A 16,456-nucleotide genomic window follows, 5' to 3' on the forward strand; every position below is an offset into this window, starting at 1 on the left:
CTTTGCAGGGTTGGGCGGACAGCGACCGACCGCACGGAACCATCTGGCAGCGGCACCGGCAGCGGCACCGGCAGCGGCACTGTCAGCGCCACCGGCACCAGCACGCCAGCACGCGTGCCCCCGCCGCCCCCCCTTGGTGTCCCGGGAGGCGGGAGCTGCCGCCCTGCCCCCGCCCCCTCCCGTCCGCATCCAGCGGCGGGCACGCAGCGCGCGCTGCCGCCACCTCCCCCCCCGCAACCCCCGCTCCCAGCCCCCGCCAGTCACGTGGCGGGAGGGGGCGGGGCGTCCGTCACGTGAGCGCGGGGGGCCGGGCCTGGCGGCGGGGCTGGAGGGGAAGATGGCGGCGGAGAGGGAACCCCCGCCGCTGGGGGAGGCGCGGCCCGCCGACTTCGAGGAGTTGGAGGAGGGCGAGGACCTCTTCACCAGCACCGTGTCCACTCTGGAGGTGAGAGCCCGCCCGCCACCGCGGCCCCCGAGCCCCGCGGCCGGGCCTGCGCCCGCTGGGCCCTCCCCTCCCCGCCAGGCCGCCGGTGCCGCGCTCCTGACGGGGGTCCCCGGCCCCCCGCCCAGCCACCAGCCCTTCACAGCTCGGCCTCCAGCTGCGGCCCTTCCGCCTCCCTCCGTTCTGGGAGCGGCGGCTCCTCGGCGCTTCCCTCCCGGCGGGCGGGTGGCCTCGGCCCCGCGGGGGCTCGGTGGTTCTCCTCAGGTGTTCTTCTGCCAAAAGAAACCGAAAACTCTTTCTGCAGGTACCGCTATGCCAGGTCGCCGCTTTCCCTCGCCTTACCCCCTTCTGCTGCCGGGGTAATAAATATTTCCACTTTTCCTCGTCACACGACGCCAGTTTCGCTGGTCCTCCCCCACCTTAGACTTTTCGTGGATTAATAACAATCCTTTTGTTTGTTTGTTTTTGTTTGGCTTCTTTCCGAGGCTTCACCCCTTTCCAGTTTGCAAGCACTTGCAGAAGCTGACTCCTCTCCAAGCCTTCTCGGGCCGGAGCCGGCGCAGTGGCTCGGCTGCTGCCGTCGGGCGGTGCGGGGACCCTGCCGGCCCAGCGCCGTCCGCCGCCGGCGGCCCGCGCCTCCGAGCTGGAGGGGCACCTGCGGGCGACCGGGGGGAGGAGGCGTTCGTGCAAGGCGTTATAAAACCTGCGGTTGTTCAGAGAAGTCTGTCTGAAATACACGAAAACTTGTAGTGAGTACATCTCTAAACCGTGCTTGCTTTCCGTGTCAGGAGTCTAATAAAAAACAAACGAACAAACAAAACAAAACGACCCGAATGCGTTGTTTTGAACGCACTGAAAAATGGTTGTGCATTCATTCAGTATAGTGCGAGCTTTTCTCCTGAGTTGTTGTGGTCGTGTTTCACCTATGTGTTTTGCCAGTATCTTCTGGAAGAACTTTGTGCTTCCTGAACACAGTTGCCCATTTGAAAAGAAGATTGTTCCTGTTCCTTTTTTCCTGAAGAGTTTCCTGTCCCTGACCTTTACAGTAATAGGATCAGTGCATGTTTCTTTGTTTTGCTCTGGCTGTTCCCTGTCCTTAACAAAAAAGGCCAGTACATAAAGAGGATCTGAAATGCGTTTTAACGTCGCTTGCCTTCTCTCAAGTCACTTTATTTTTTTTCTTTTTATAGATGCATAATCTGTGCATTGGTAGAAAAGGATCTGTGGAAAAATGCTGTGACAGAATAGCGAATGATGTGAACCTACAGTTGACAAGAATTGTATCAATAGACTTCTGTGCATTGGTTTGTGATACAGTGTGTATTATTGGAGTCTTGTTCTGTGCAGAACAGACTGCAGTATGACATAAAAAAACGTCTTTACTGATATGATCTAGAATTAAAGCTGCAAGAGAGATGATAGATTTAGTGTCTAAATCATGGTTACTATGAGAAGTCCTCATCTTGCTGATTAGAAATAGTTACTCCTTCAACTGGAAAAGCTGGCAGAAAAATGCACTTTGTATTGGATGGTTCGGCTGACAGTTCCGTTGTACTGCTTTATTTTTGTAGACAGTCTACTTTGAAGAAAGTAACGAAGTAGAAAGCGGAAGCCTCTGTGCTTAAAGAGAAGCTTTGAAAAGCTTTGTCAGTAAAGCTTTTTTGACTTCTTATCAGCTACAGCATTTAGAGAAGAGCCTTAATCTCGTGATTTTCCTGCAAATTTGGAGGGAAGAGATCATGAAAATTGACTTTGAACTTCTCACTAGCTTGAAGATAGATTGTTTAACTCAAGTGTAGAGGGCACCTTAGTCCAGAAAAGAACTATTATCTCAGCGTGTGGACCTAATTAAACTTCTGTATTGAGTGTTGTTTTAATCTTGTAAATATTTGTGAAATAGCTGTTTTTAAATGGCAATGGAAGTTCTGTAGTAACAACAGAATGGCATCGCGCTTTTCATAGTTGATCATGTATTTGTTTGCTGATACCAGAGGAGAGAGCATGGCAAAGGACAGTGAGGTCCAAAGCCGAATTATATGAAGGCTGTGGTACGTCAAAAGGGTTCCCAACTGGGTTTATCTTGTAGCTGCCCATTTGCTTTTTGTGTGATTAATTTCAGACCTCTCCTGTTTTTGTTCTTGCTTTCATTCTCTTTGCAGTTCAGAAAAGGCATCCTCTTCCTTTCTTACCTATGATTTGGTTGTGTGATGGAGAAGCTATAATCTTCTTGTAGGTCTTCCAGATAGCTTCCACGTTATGAAGTCTCCATTTAGAAAACACATGCTGACTTGGCTAAATTTCTTCTGACAAAATATAAATTTAATGTATATTATGAACAGCAAATATGGGATATTTAAATACAGGAAGGCTTACTGACTTCAGTGGCTTATCTGTATAATCAAATGGAGAGTATTGTTTATTGCAGTTTGTATTGTCTGAAGAGATGGAGCTGGAGCTTTAACTTTCTAGGTGCACATGCCAAAAGTTAATGTTTTGAATTAAACCCTCTTAATTCTAGAATATAGAGTGCTAAAATATTACACAGAGGTGTAACACCTGGCCTTTCTGGGGTGCAGTGAGAACTCATTCTAGGACTTGAACTTGCTGGGTGTCAGAGTATGAGAAGGCTTTGCTTTCTGTGAATGTAGAGCACCTGTGAACTCTGGTCGAGTGGTCTCTAGCCACCAGAGTTGCTTTTATCAATGAGAAGAGCCGGATTGAATTAGACACATGGTCTAAGCCAAGATTGCGTTTACAGCGATACGCAATGGTGGATGCCGTGTGAAGAATATTGCTGATGGTTATATGTATGTACTTATAGTCACCTGCAGTACTGCCCTAGCTATCAAGTTTTTGTAGCTTAAGAACTTCCAGAGCCCTAGGTACCTTTACAACATTAATAACTTTCTGTGGACTTATCTACTTGCTAAATTTTCAAGTGTATCGTTTTTTTTGTTGTTTGGTGGTTTTTTTTGTGATTTTTTTGTTTGTTTGTTTTGTGTTTTGTTTTTTTTTTTTTAAATGGTGTCCACAGTATGCACAACAAATAGTTCTGGATGTTAACTGTGCATTATGAGAGGAATCATCCCCAGTTATAAATCTGGAATCAACAAATTACTAATTTACTGTCTGTGTCCTCTGCCACTATTAGGCAAGACTGCAAACAACTCTATGAAAGTGGCTTTCGATGACATATATGAAAAAAGCATATTGTAGATATTCTGAAAAATTGTATGTTTACTATTAATCTCAGTTCGTTTCCTCCTTCTTTCTCCTTGCCTTAGTCTGTTTCTTGACCACCTTCCTTGCTTATCTGTTGTGCCTCTTCTTACTTAATTTTCCTAAACTTTGCATTCATTTCTGTGTTGCCTGTCTCTACCTTTTGTAAAGCAGGTGCCATGTGAACATGTAGGTAAGCTGCCACGTACTCACTTTAACTGTAATTTTTATATTCCTGTTGGTTTTTTTTTGTAATGGAAGAATAAATGGAAGCACTTAAACAATGAGTAAGCAGTAGATGTGGTAATCTGTCAAGGAGTGTCACTTAGAGCAGGGCGTGTATATGATGGCATTGCTTGTTTATCAGTTTGTGTCAAAGATCTGCAATATGCATTTGTTTTTTGTACAGAAGGCAAAACATTAGACTGACACAGAAGTCCAAATGTCTTGTCATGATATCCATTGATTTTAACAGTGAAAATTACAGAGGAAGCAGTAAAGACCTCATCAGAATATCTGAGAGGAAAATATGAAGTCCTTCAACACTGTGCTATACCTTTGCAGAAAACTAAATCAGTATCCAAGATTAACGGGTGTAATTCTACTGGAAACGTGTGTCTTGTTCCTTGGTGTTAATTCCAGGCTGTAATGGAAGCATCTAGCCATTGGTTCTAGTGTGATTGCTTGTGTCCTCTTATGTACTGCTGAAAATGTTACTGTCTTGATGTTGAGTCTATTCTCTCTGCCCATGCTGTGATTTGTGAGCTTCTGTAACCCTGTTTCAGACAATGAGCTGGGTTAACTCAAACAGCTAGAAGAGTGTGATGGTTAGCTTTTGTCAGCCTGCTATGTCCTGACTGAAGGAGGCTAGGAGGGATTCAGACAAGTAGTTGAACTGGGTTGGGGGGGACCTTACTATTAGGAGAAGGGAGGATGTCCAGAATTCTAGGGCTGTAATTTCAGCCAACAGCAAATGTGAGATCTTGTTCTTGTTTCTTCATAAGCTGTAAAATACTTAGTTGTTACCGCTGGGTGTCATGCTCAATAGAAGAGGGGGAAATTGAGCTTGTTATTGCCTTTGCAAATTAGAATGGGCCTCTAGGCCTCTCAGGAGAAACTTGTTATCTAGAAAACAAATAAAGCAGGATCCTGACTGTTCTGCATACCTGAGTGTCCTGGCCACTGGATATCTTGCTTGTTGCATGCTTCTCCCAGCTTTCTTTTGGGTCAGAAGTCACTCAGAAATTTCACAGGCATGAACTTTTCAAGAAATGGACCTGTTTGTGACATTGTGTGAAGTGTTGGCATCAAGTAAATTTGAAGTTTCTCAACAGCCATGCTGTCTGTGTGTGTCTGTGCTATGAGATTTTTTTAGTCTCATCCTGTCTTTCTGGTCTGATACTCAGATTTTCACTGCACTACTAACTTCTCTTATAGCCATCTTAATCGCCATTTTAGCTATACTTCATAGACATAAAAAAGCAAAGTTGGGGTACTGTCTTTTAGCTTGCACCTGTAGCAGAGTGCAACTGGAATAGCTTAATATGTTAATGGTTGGTTGAGTGCATGGATGCCTTTTTTGAGAGGCCGAATAGCGTTCTGACCCACTGACTATGTAAAATAATCAGATTATTAGGAATTACTGACTGTTTCTGATACATTCAGGACTGTGGTTTTCTGAGTTTTCATAGTTCCCTGAGAACTATGACTGTTTTGAAGATAACAAACTAAACTTGAATCATAGAATGGTTAGGGTTGGAAGGGACCGCAAAGATCATCTAGTTCCTACCCCCCTGCCATGGGCAGGGAAACCCTCCACTACATCACCTTGCCCAAAGCCTCAACTTTGTTGCAAAACTCTTAAAAACAAGCTGATGCTGTGTCCAGAGTTAAAGTCTTCAGACCACAAATCGTTTTAAGGAAGTTTCTGTAAGTTATCTTCTTCATATAAAGTCCCAACTGTTTGTGAAGATATTTAACCCCATCCTTAATTTATCTTGTCTGAGAATGACAGCTGTTTAAAAATACCAAAGAGGCACTGAAAGATCAATAGGCCAGGAAATACCTTATTCAGCTGTCAGCTTGTTGTGGTTTAACCCCAGCTGGCAGCTGAGCCCCACACAGCCGCTTGCTCACTCCATCCGCTAGGATGGGGAGCAAATTAGAAGGGTAAAAGTGAGAAAATGTGTGGGTCAAGATAAAGACAATTTAATAAGTAAAGCAAAAGCCGTGCACGCAAGCAGAGCAAAACAAGGAACTCATTCACTCCTTGCCATTGGCAGGCAGGTGTACAGCCATCTCCAGGAAAGCAGGGCTGCATCATGTGTAATGGTTACTCGGGAAGGCTAATGTTGTCACTCCAAACATGCTCCCCGTCCTCCTTCTCTCCAGCTTTTATTGCTGAGCACAGTGTTACCTGGAATGGAATAACCTTTTGGTCAGTTGGGGTCAGCTATCCAAGCTATGTCCCTTCCCACTTTCTTGTGCACCCCCAGCCTACTTGCAGGCAGAGTAGCGAGAAACAGAGAAGGCCTTCATGCTGTGTAAACACTGTTCAGCAATAAAAACATGTGATCAACACTCTTTTGGTCACAAATCCAAGCCATGGAACCACACAAGCTATTATTAAATCAACTCTTTTCCCAGCCAAAACAGTGCACAGCTGAAAAGGTATTTTAAAGGAAAGACATTTTAGCTGTAAATCCTTGACAAAACTGAACTGCAATATCTACTATTATTAAAAACAGAACTTGAGATTTATAACAAATGTGAATTTATTATGTATTGATAAAATAAATAACACATAGGCAGCACTTCTGTTTCACTAAAAATCTTCCTGTAAGAGTCACTTCTAGACTCTTGGTATGTATTTGTCTTATATACAAATTATACCAGCTGCATGAAAAAGCTTTGCTTCTTGATCTTTCTGAGATTCCTCTGTGGTCTGTTTGAGTCCTCTCCTATTGTGGGCATTCTCCAGTTGCGGTTCGTGGAAACTGAGATACATGAAATTTGTAGAAAGCCATCTGTAACTGATACACTAACTATAGCTGTGAAGCCTGGTATCCAGTGCAGAATTCTTGGCTTTTTTTGAATAGTGCCAAGGGGAGGATCTTTCGCAGCTTGGAGACAGAAAGAGATCCATAATCCTACCAGGATTGGGGATCTTTCCATGAATTTATGGTCATTCCTAGGAAGACTCTGTTCCTTCTTCAAAGTGGGAATGGCTTTGTATTGGCCTCTGGTTAACTTGTTGCTTTAGGCGCATAAATATTTGGGTTTTAATGTTATGCCATACGTCCATCAAATTTAAGTTTCCAAGGCAAATCTTGTGTCTGGTAGGGTTTCTTTTTGTGATTATAAGCCAGATATAGTCAAAAGTAATCATCAGTATGAAACTAGCTACCTTAGATAAAACAGAAGATAGGCTGGGGGAATAGCTTGAAGGTGTGAGTATGCTCTGAGGGCTTTTTTCAACCACTCATTAATCAAGAGCGCAATTAAGAGATAAAGCTGAAAGCCATCTGTTGTAGAACAAGTGATCGTGAAGGCTTTTGTTCTCTGTGCGTGACCATGTTACAGCTGTTTTTCATGGAGGTGAATTGACAAGCATGAGCTACGTGTCATTCTGTGTCTGTGGTAGTGCAGGGTCCCCACTACGTCCTAAACCTCAGATCTATCAAAGTTTAAGTGGGTTGCTGTTCAAAGTTGAGTAGCAGCAAAACTGGTTTGGAATGATTATCTGTAACATTGCCAAGAAGAATCGCTTGTGCTGGTAAAACCTGAAACTGCTTGAACCTCACAGGGAAATCAAGCATTTCTGTGCTCTGCTCTTGTAGCTAAAGTACGAGATCTTGAACTCACAGGTCTACGGAGCAGCACTGCCTAGAGAGACAGACCATTTCTTCCAGAATATACTACTTCTGAGTTCTCAAGTCACTGAAAAGTGCTGACTCTTACGTGTGACACGTACTATCTATACTATCATTGACAGAATAATGAAGCATGTAAAGTGTTGAGGTTTTCTTGAATTTCCTAGGTCATTTCATCTAAATTAGTTGCAAGTCTTGTGACATGACTTAAGGATCACAACACTTCACAGAATGAACAAATACACCTTTATTACCTCTTTACTGTTGCATCATTTTGGCATTGGTTTAGAATGCGATGAGAAGTGTACATGTGACTGGTGGATCGGTTGCTTCTAAGGTTGTAAACTCTACTACCTACTTACAGTTGCTGCTTTGATGCAGAGTCTAGGGCAAAATCCAATAAGCAAGGCTGCTCCTACCGTTGCTTATCGCTTTGGTTTGTTTATTGGTTTCCCCACATTGTATCTGGGTTTTCAGAGAGCGGCAGCCTTTGACAGAGGGAAGGGGATATAGCCTCTTCTGCTATTTGGATGGAGCAGTTCCTTGTTGCAATCATAATCAGGTTTAGAGGAATATAAATTTTCTGGTGTTCTTAAATTTGCTTTTTTCTTCCTTCTGACTTCTGCAGGGAAAACTTTGGGCTAACACCCTTCTGGGTCAAGAGAGTCTTGATTTCATATGTCCTCTGAAAAACTGTTTTGTACTATGTCTGAATTTGTCTGGCAGGATTTTTACTGTTTCTTGCTTACTTCCTCTGTATCAGAATTTCAGGTGACTGAGGCCTGGATAGATGTGAGGGACAGGATCTTGCTCTGTGCTGCTTGAAGTAAGGCAGTAGTGCCGTACTGCATGTCAGGATGTACATGGAGACTCAGCTATAAGGAAGGCCTCTCTCTTAAACTGTTCTCTCTGCTACGTTTGAACATGAATGTGAAAATACAACCTGGACAGATTTTGTCAGTGACTTTTAGGTATTTTTCAGGCTCTTTTTCATCTTTTGTAGCCTTGGGTGTTTGTTAAGCTGTAGCCTGAGATGTTTACTATCTGTTCTGAATTCTGGTTCTGAACTTAAATTATGACAACTCTGCACAAAAACTAAGAAGCAAGCAGTGAAACAATTTAAAGATGCTCATTTTAAAGTGCATGCGTTTATGAATAAATATGCTGCTGTTGAAAACTCCTTAGCTATCTACCTTGGATGAAGTTGTGAATAGTAAGTCTTGCAAACTTTCTAGAGCTATTGAAATAACCATAGCTGATACTTATTCAACAAGAATTTTCTAACTAAAGCACTGATCTTCAGTTGGGTGTGTATTTATTTTGTGAGTAAGCTATACATTTGGTAGCCACCTTCAGTATTGATTTTCCTGAGTGTCTTCAAATATTTCTTTTTCACAGGACAAGTTCTAGTCTTCACTGAAGTAAAAGAACTTTGTCTATGGCAAGCCTAGCTTCCATGTCAGTGCAATGTGACCTTCTGTGGCAGTAATCCCCAAATTCAACCTGTTGCAAAGACACCAATATTTCTTGTGGCTGCAAGCAGCCTTGATTTGTTTGAATGACATTAACACGCTCCTTTAATCTTCGGAAAACTGGTATAGAGCCCTTGAAGACTTCTTCATTAATTTTTTTTATGTACAAATCCAAATCTAGATACAAGCCTTTCCAAAGGAACTTAAAAATCAAATTACATTCAGCAATACTAATAAACTTATTCTAGATATTTCTGTAGTATCTTTTGTTTCGTCTTAATTAAACTCAAGGAAATGGGTGACTTTTTTTCTCTCTGACAAAGAAATGAAAAGAGCTGTTGACTAGCTCATATCCTTTGTTCATTGTTACTGTGCTAGGAGTAGGAAATGGAAATAGCTGACAGGGTTTCCTTTCTGTACATCTTGCCTTGTTTCTTTGCAATGAAAGAATGTTTGTTGCAATAATTCTTACATACTGACACATGCTAATTATTTCACTTTTTTTTTTTAACAGTCAAGTCCTTCATCTCCAGAGCCAGCAAGTCTTCCTGCAGAAGACCTCAGCACAAACTCCAATGGTCCAAAGCCGGCAGAAATCATGCTAGATGATGACAGAGAAGATCTCTTTGCTGGTAATTGCTCTTTTCTTTTAGTGTGTCTGCATAAACTCTTTTCCTCTTGAACTGAAAGGAACGTGTTTTTTCTGGGAAGGAAGGTTAAAACCTTTTTATGATGTAAAAGGTCATTTTTTTGGCTATAAGGAAATATGAAGCAGTAACCCAGCAACAGAAATTTCGATTTTAGTTGTACGCAGTTTAGTATTGTAGCAAATCTTAACTGTTGCCTAACCTGTTGAAAGTATACTTCCTGGAAAATTCACAAAGTAGTGAATTAGTGCCTCTAGCTGTCATCAGTCACTCTTTCCTGAGTTCAGCAGTCATGTATTTAATTGAAGTGCTACGATTGTCTGCTTCTTGTTAGGTTTCTGAACTTGCAGGAGTAACATACTGACAAAAAAAAATAGCCAAGATTCTTCTTTGACCAAAGTTGGTTGTTTTACCATTGTTAACGCATCTTGCTATTGATTGTGTATTGTTCTAAAACAATATAGTTTTTCATTTCAAACTCAAAGTAGAAAACTTAATCTTGTTTAGTAGTGAAAACAAAGTGATATGTGACTCCTTTTTAGGATTAGCTGAGTTTTGTTAAAATTTTGTTGGTAAATTGAAAATAGGAATATATTTTCACCAAATTTGCATGTGTGGTCTCAGGCATAAACACTTCTAATTACCCTCTTGATGTTTTATCTTTTTGTGACTTAACTATTAATTGCTCTTTCATATATTGAATTAGTGGCACTTTGAGAAACTTATTTAATAGAAAAGTTTAATTTAAATTCCTTAAACAGTTTGACAATGATGTGTCAATTTTTTCTTGTGGAACTTCACAGCACGTTAAGTTTAATACAGGTTTCTCAGTGTTGTGTGCTGTCAGTGTATAGTGTGGCAGTGTTAGCTGGTTAGTAACACGTTCTGCTGACAGTGATAACGGTGTTTATCATTATGTAATTAACAATATTCACATCTATTTGTATGTGAAAACATGATCTAAGTTACATCCTAGTTTTTCTACTTAATAACCATACATAAGCTGTCTCAGTCCTTTTTCCAATTACAAAGAAGTAAAACTCAGATCATATTGCAAGCTGGAGGGTATTTCCTTTTTTGTAAGACTCTTTTGTTATTGTGAAAAGGTAACAAACTGGCATATGGGACCAGTCCTATCATTTCACTACTGCACGATTCTGTCTCTATTATTTGACAGTACTTCATGTTTTGGAGAAGGATGTGTGAGAGTTTTGATAAATAGTCAATGGAGAAGATATTTCTAATGCTTCGTTAATCAGTCACTACTTTGGTGTTGGTTTTCGACTATCCTAATACGGGGTTACAAGTGCAGGAACATTAACTATTCAAGAAAGGAGGGGTAATATTTGGAGTATCTCACGTATGGCAAAAGGTGTTTCTGAATGCTGCCTCTCCATGCTAACGCTTTTCTTATTACTACATATCGAGTGAGTCAGTTGACAGTCTGCTTTGAATACAGTTCTCATCTCATTGATTCCCTGATGTAATAATTCAGAAGAAACTTTATAACCTTTAGTTCTTGGCTATTTTATATAAATATGTGTGTACACTTGCCCATTACCTTTGTTCTGAACTTTCATTTGCATATATTTGAACTTTATTTCTTCATGACACTGTTAGAATGTATTGACTAATTCACTAACTCTCTGAAAGTGTTTTAAGAGAGAGAATAAAGAATAGAGTATAATCCTACTTCTTTTGTATTTATATTACCTGATCCTGGGTCTCAAAAAGACCAGCAGTGCTTTAGCAACAAAGCTTTCTAGTACTAGTAATTTGGTTATTTAGCTTCGGTATACAAAGCTGGCTTTTTATAACCATACAGCCATCTGGCATGGATATTTTAGGAAAGCCAATTTTCCTTTGGATAATATTAAGAAAAAAAAAAAAGGTGGCTGGAGTAAATATTGAGGGGAACAGACAGAAGGAACAAATGTGAGCAGCCAGATTGTTTCAACTGAAGTGAATGCTGTAAGGAAAACACACAGAACTGATTTAATGAGTTTGAGTTTTGCTGTGGAAGACATTCTCTTAAATCCATGTAGCACTGAACTGAAAGCATCTAACTACTGGATGTCTAACAGAAGTTAAGACTGGTCTTTAAGAGGTCAGTTTATATACAGACTGGGACTAGTACAAACTCTTAAGCAGTGGTGGAAAAACACGAGAGTGATTTATGGAGCCTAAGGCAGAATATGACATCTTTCGCAGTATCCTGTTCTAAGCAGGAAGTTTGCATAATACAGTTGTACCCTAGTGATGAACTTCTTTGTATCACTGTCAGCATACGCGTTCCCCAAAATGACATCTCATTTGTGTTCCAGTGCTGTGCATTCACAAGTATGACTATTTTTTCTTTCTTAGGACTGTTTTGCTAGACAATGATGTTAATCTATCTGATTAACTTTCTGATACTGATTTGCAATTAATAGAAACAGTGTGAGAACGCAACCTGGGATGTCTATTTTCTTGCTTGCAGCATGATTGCATAAGCCTGGCTTTCTGTGAAAGCAGGACTTAATTTACAAGTGGGTGTGACTGGGTATTTTTCTTAAACATGTTGAAATTCCAAAGAAACCTATCTTTGCACAACTTACAGGAGCACTTAACTGGAGAGAAAGAGAATGATTCTAACTTACGTTGTTCCTTTATATTGAATTATTAGACACTATAGAATCCAGGTCAAGGAGATCCTATGGATGAGTCCTGAAAGGAGACACTGACTCTTTGGAGACATAAACAATTATAGTTTTGCAGACTTATTTGTAGCAAATGTGATGATATGCCTGTCTAGCTATTGTAGGCTTGATAAATCTTTTACATTATTCCATCTAATAATGCAACCTAATAGAAAAAGAGGTGAGGAAAAGCAAATTATATAGTTTCCTGTAGTGTTTTAATGCATTTCAGAATCTGGGGTTTTTTTTTGGCTTTTTAAATCATACTTAAAGCCTCTTTGCCTTTGTGTTTCTGCAGCAGCTACAGGATAGTATATGCAATAAAATGTTTTAGATATTCATTACCTTGTCTCTGATGACTCATAAGTGCTTGGACTGAACTATTAAAACAGAGTTTCAAAGGTGGAAGAAAATGAGTTTACCATCTGCCATTGGAGACCAGTAAATTTTGCTGCTGCATTGATTAGTATTGTGGTTCTTGGTTCTGTGAAAAACAAAACTTAGCTTGCTGAACCCATGTAAGCGCTTTCACCCTTGGAATAAAAGTCAGTGTGTTGATTATTTGGCCAAGAAAGAATTACTTTATCTTGCCTTCTAGAGCTCGTACATGTGAAGATCGTAATGGTCAGTGCTCAAAATCAGGTAGTATTAGGAGTATCTTGAGAGGCCTTGGGGTGTGTCTTAAAACCTGGCTGTCCATAAGCTTCTAATGTAAGGTGAAGAACTAGATACTGAATTAGTCTTCCAAAACGTGGGCCTAAAGTTCTGTATATAACTGCAGAAATGTGCCATGGACTGCCTCTGCAGGACATAGCTGTCTCTGCCCTGCTTCTAGTGCCCATAGACGACAAGCTGTGCTCTGTGGCCATTTCGAAAAAATGGAAAATTAAAGTTTTTCCTCTCCCCTGGTCTTGTAAAAGATTACTTTTGATGTTCTTTGGGTTTTTTTTAAGCTCTGAAAGGTGTTTGAGAACGGACAGTCTTATGGAAACATCTAAATGGTGTCCTGGGGGAAAGTCCATGGATTGGGGGGTGATGTTTGGTTTTGTTTTTTTCTTCAGGTCATGGTATGTTTGTCTTGGGCTTTTTTCCTAGGAGTATGATACAGAAAAGGAGATGCTGATTTTGTGTACCAGACAAGCCATGTACTTAAAGCTGAACAGCAAAAGTTTCTAACCGATGGTGTCTGTCAGACCGTTGTCATGTAGTGTGTCTGATCAGAAGAGTTTGGTGCAGATGCCTTGCTGCTTTTTAGAAGTTGATTGTTCAGTTCTAAGTCTCTTCTGCAAGATACAAATGGACAAAAGCATGTGAACCTACATTTTGAAGTCAGAAGAAGGCCGCCTTATTAGTGGCTGACTGTTCTGTTAAAACTATTTCTGTTCTCAATAAGATTATTCTTAGTATTCCTGGTGTAACAGTAGGAGTCATGGGCTATCACTTAGGTATAGTAGTTTTCACAGTCAGTTCTATTAAGACATCTGTCTCTGAAATACTGCTACACCTGGAGAAGCCTTTTTTAAATAACTTGTCCTCTGTTCTGGACAATACTTTCTACTTCAGTTTACTTTCATGTTTATATGGTCACCTGAGTAAACTTTCAAAGATAATAAGCCAATTTAAACACTTGAGCCATGTGAGAATTTGAGAGGTCTGACATTTAGAAGTGTGACCAGTAAAAATAACTTACTCAGCTGAAGTGAGCTGCTAGTGAGGAATTGCAAACTCGTGTTTTCTAAGTTGATATTTGACAAATTCTGGTAGTGAAAAGTAAAGAAATAAGAGCTATCTAATGCTGAGATTGAGCCTCGTGCTTGAGAGCTGATAGAAACTTGGTGTAGTTGACTGTAGGATGTTAATTAAGCATGAATAGTTGTCTACTGCAGCAGGATGAGATGTTTTAATATTTTTTTTGAGCTAAGCATCTTGGCAGTGATCCATAACAAAGACTGTTTATGGATTGTAAAGTAGATATTTTTGTGTAGAAGTCTAACACCATTAGACTGGTGAGTGCTTAATATATGCTGATAACTGCCATAGCTGATGTGAGTGTTGGATCTTGGTTTTCCTCATGAAAGTTGGGCAGAGCAGTTGCCTTTCTTTATGCAAGAAGAGCTTAGCTTTTTGAGAACTTCCCAGGAAAGCAAGACATCTAGATTTCATTTTTGATGCAAATATTAATACAGAATATTTAAAAACAATAAAACACCCACAAAACTAGAACCTAGTACCTAAGTTTTCAGGGAAAATCTAAAGTGAGTGAATCAAGCAAGGGTTTCTGAAAGTACCATTAGTTTCTACTCTGAAACTTAACAAATTCATATTTCCATGGGAAAAACAAACAATCAAAACAAAACAAACCCAACAAAGCACAAAACGAACAGAAGAATTGTCATCTGATTTCTCGAAATGAAAAAATGTATATAAGAAGCATAAATGCCAGAGTTCATCAGAACAAAGCTATTTCTTGGGAAAGAGATCTTACGCATATGCACTATTCAAAGACTGCTTTTTTGAGGGGGGGGGAAGCTAGAAAGTGTAAGAGCCTGCTGGTTTTGTGTAGCGCTAATACTTCTTTTTCGATTAAGAGTCTTGTAATACTTGTGTTTTGAACAAGAAGTACAACATCCTTGTCTCCGTCCTGCACATTCTCTTCTGCTATCTTTTCCATTTCACTCTTCTAGATTTGCGTGAAGTCTGGGATGCATGTGAACTTGGGGGTGAGAGGTAACTGGAGGGAGGATGGCAGAAATTCTCCTTTCTTCTTCCTAAAAGAACTGACCTACTGCTGTCAAACAAGCAGATACTATTTTCTCTGGGTGAGTTCCTCCAGGAAAATAGAAAAGGAGAGCTAGTAGGCAGCACATTTAAAAATTTGCTTATGCCCAGCCAACCTGGAGTCACACAGCTTTAGAATTACTGGCTTGAATGAAGTCAAGTGTTGCTGGTCTTGCTGAAAGGAAGCTTCCCTGCCTTTCCAACTCTTTGTTCCTGCCGCTTTCTCTTTTAGATAAGAAATGCACCAGTTTAGCAGTGTCTTCAGCTATCTATGGAACAGTGGCAGGGGGCTAATCCTGATTGGAGTTCATGTGATACACAACCTAGAGCAGTTCATGATACTAATAGGTGTGTTGATACAAGTCTGAAAAAGGAGTGGTTGGAAGGAGTGTTCTGTTTCATCTGATAGCACTGCTGCTTTGTTACATGGAATCCACACTTTTTTGATGAAGTAGTACTTTTACAGTAACAGGAATGTTTTTGCAGCTGATGAAAGTGAGAAATCTGTGCGCTTTGAGTTGTTTCATGACTTGTTTTATGAGCCTGTCCAAAATTGAAAGGTGCAGAGAAGTACTTAGTGATGATTAATGGTTTGTTTCCCAAACAAACACATTGGAATATGGCTGGTGATAGCCATTCCACTTCAATTCTTCCTTTTTCTTTGTTTTATAATTTCTTTATATTTTATATTATACCATATTATATATATATAACATGCTATGTTACAGATATGTATGTATTTTTTTCTGAGAAATGTTTCTGTGAAACAGTCATTTCATTTGCATAATGTATAACCTATATGTTGAATGCTGTTAGCCACCGAAGGAGAGAACTACCTTTTATCCATGTTTAAATGTTGTTGTTCTGCCAATCTAGAAGTTGGGGGTTTTTTGGAACTTCTTGTTCTGCCAGTCTAGAAGTTGGGGTTTTTTTGGAACTAACCTCAGCTGCAAAAGCTTGACTTCCCACCTGATCTAAGATTTTGAGTTGAAGTTTTTTATTGGTTTAAGATGCAGTATCCTTCCTGTGGCATTTGAGGGCAGGACGCATCAGCAGGATCCTTCAGAGAAATTATCAGTAAGAATAAAGAAATGGTAGGAAAATAAATCTTTTTGAAGAAAACTTTTAGACAAATTTTGTTCATGTTAAAATTGGAGAATATAAAAAGATGCTTGCTTTTAAGTTTAGTTTGAAAATACTATGGAAATCTGTAACTGGAAATTGGGAAGAGCATTGCCAGCAGGTTGAAGGGAGCGATCATTCCTCTCTGCTCAGCCCTGGTGAGGCCACATCTGGAGTGCCGAGTCCGGGTCTGAGGTACGTGATACAAGAGAGGCCTGGACACACT

The 16,456-nt window shown here is 40.4% G+C and overlaps 1 protein-coding gene across 3 annotated transcripts in view; it reads left to right on the top strand.

The window, feature by feature from the left end:
- Positions 1-331: 331 nt before the first annotated feature.
- Positions 332-16,456, top strand: part of SNX2 (sorting nexin 2) — a 40,030-nt gene continuing 23,905 nt past the window's right edge. For all 3 annotated transcript variants that reach the window (XM_086628837.1, XM_086628836.1, XM_086628838.1), the window contains exons 1-2: positions 332-445; positions 9,520-9,637. In XM_086628837.1, the coding sequence (XP_086484963.1) occupies positions 338-445; positions 9,520-9,637 (226 nt within the window). In that variant the 5' untranslated portion in view covers positions 332-337. The remainder of the gene's footprint in view (positions 446-9,519; positions 9,638-16,456) is intronic.

The sequence above is a fragment of the Tauraco erythrolophus genome, chromosome Z (genome assembly GCF_009769465.1).
Source record: "Tauraco erythrolophus isolate bTauEry1 chromosome Z, bTauEry1.pri, whole genome shotgun sequence".
Classification (NCBI taxonomy): Eukaryota; Metazoa; Chordata; class Aves; order Musophagiformes; family Musophagidae; genus Tauraco; species Tauraco erythrolophus.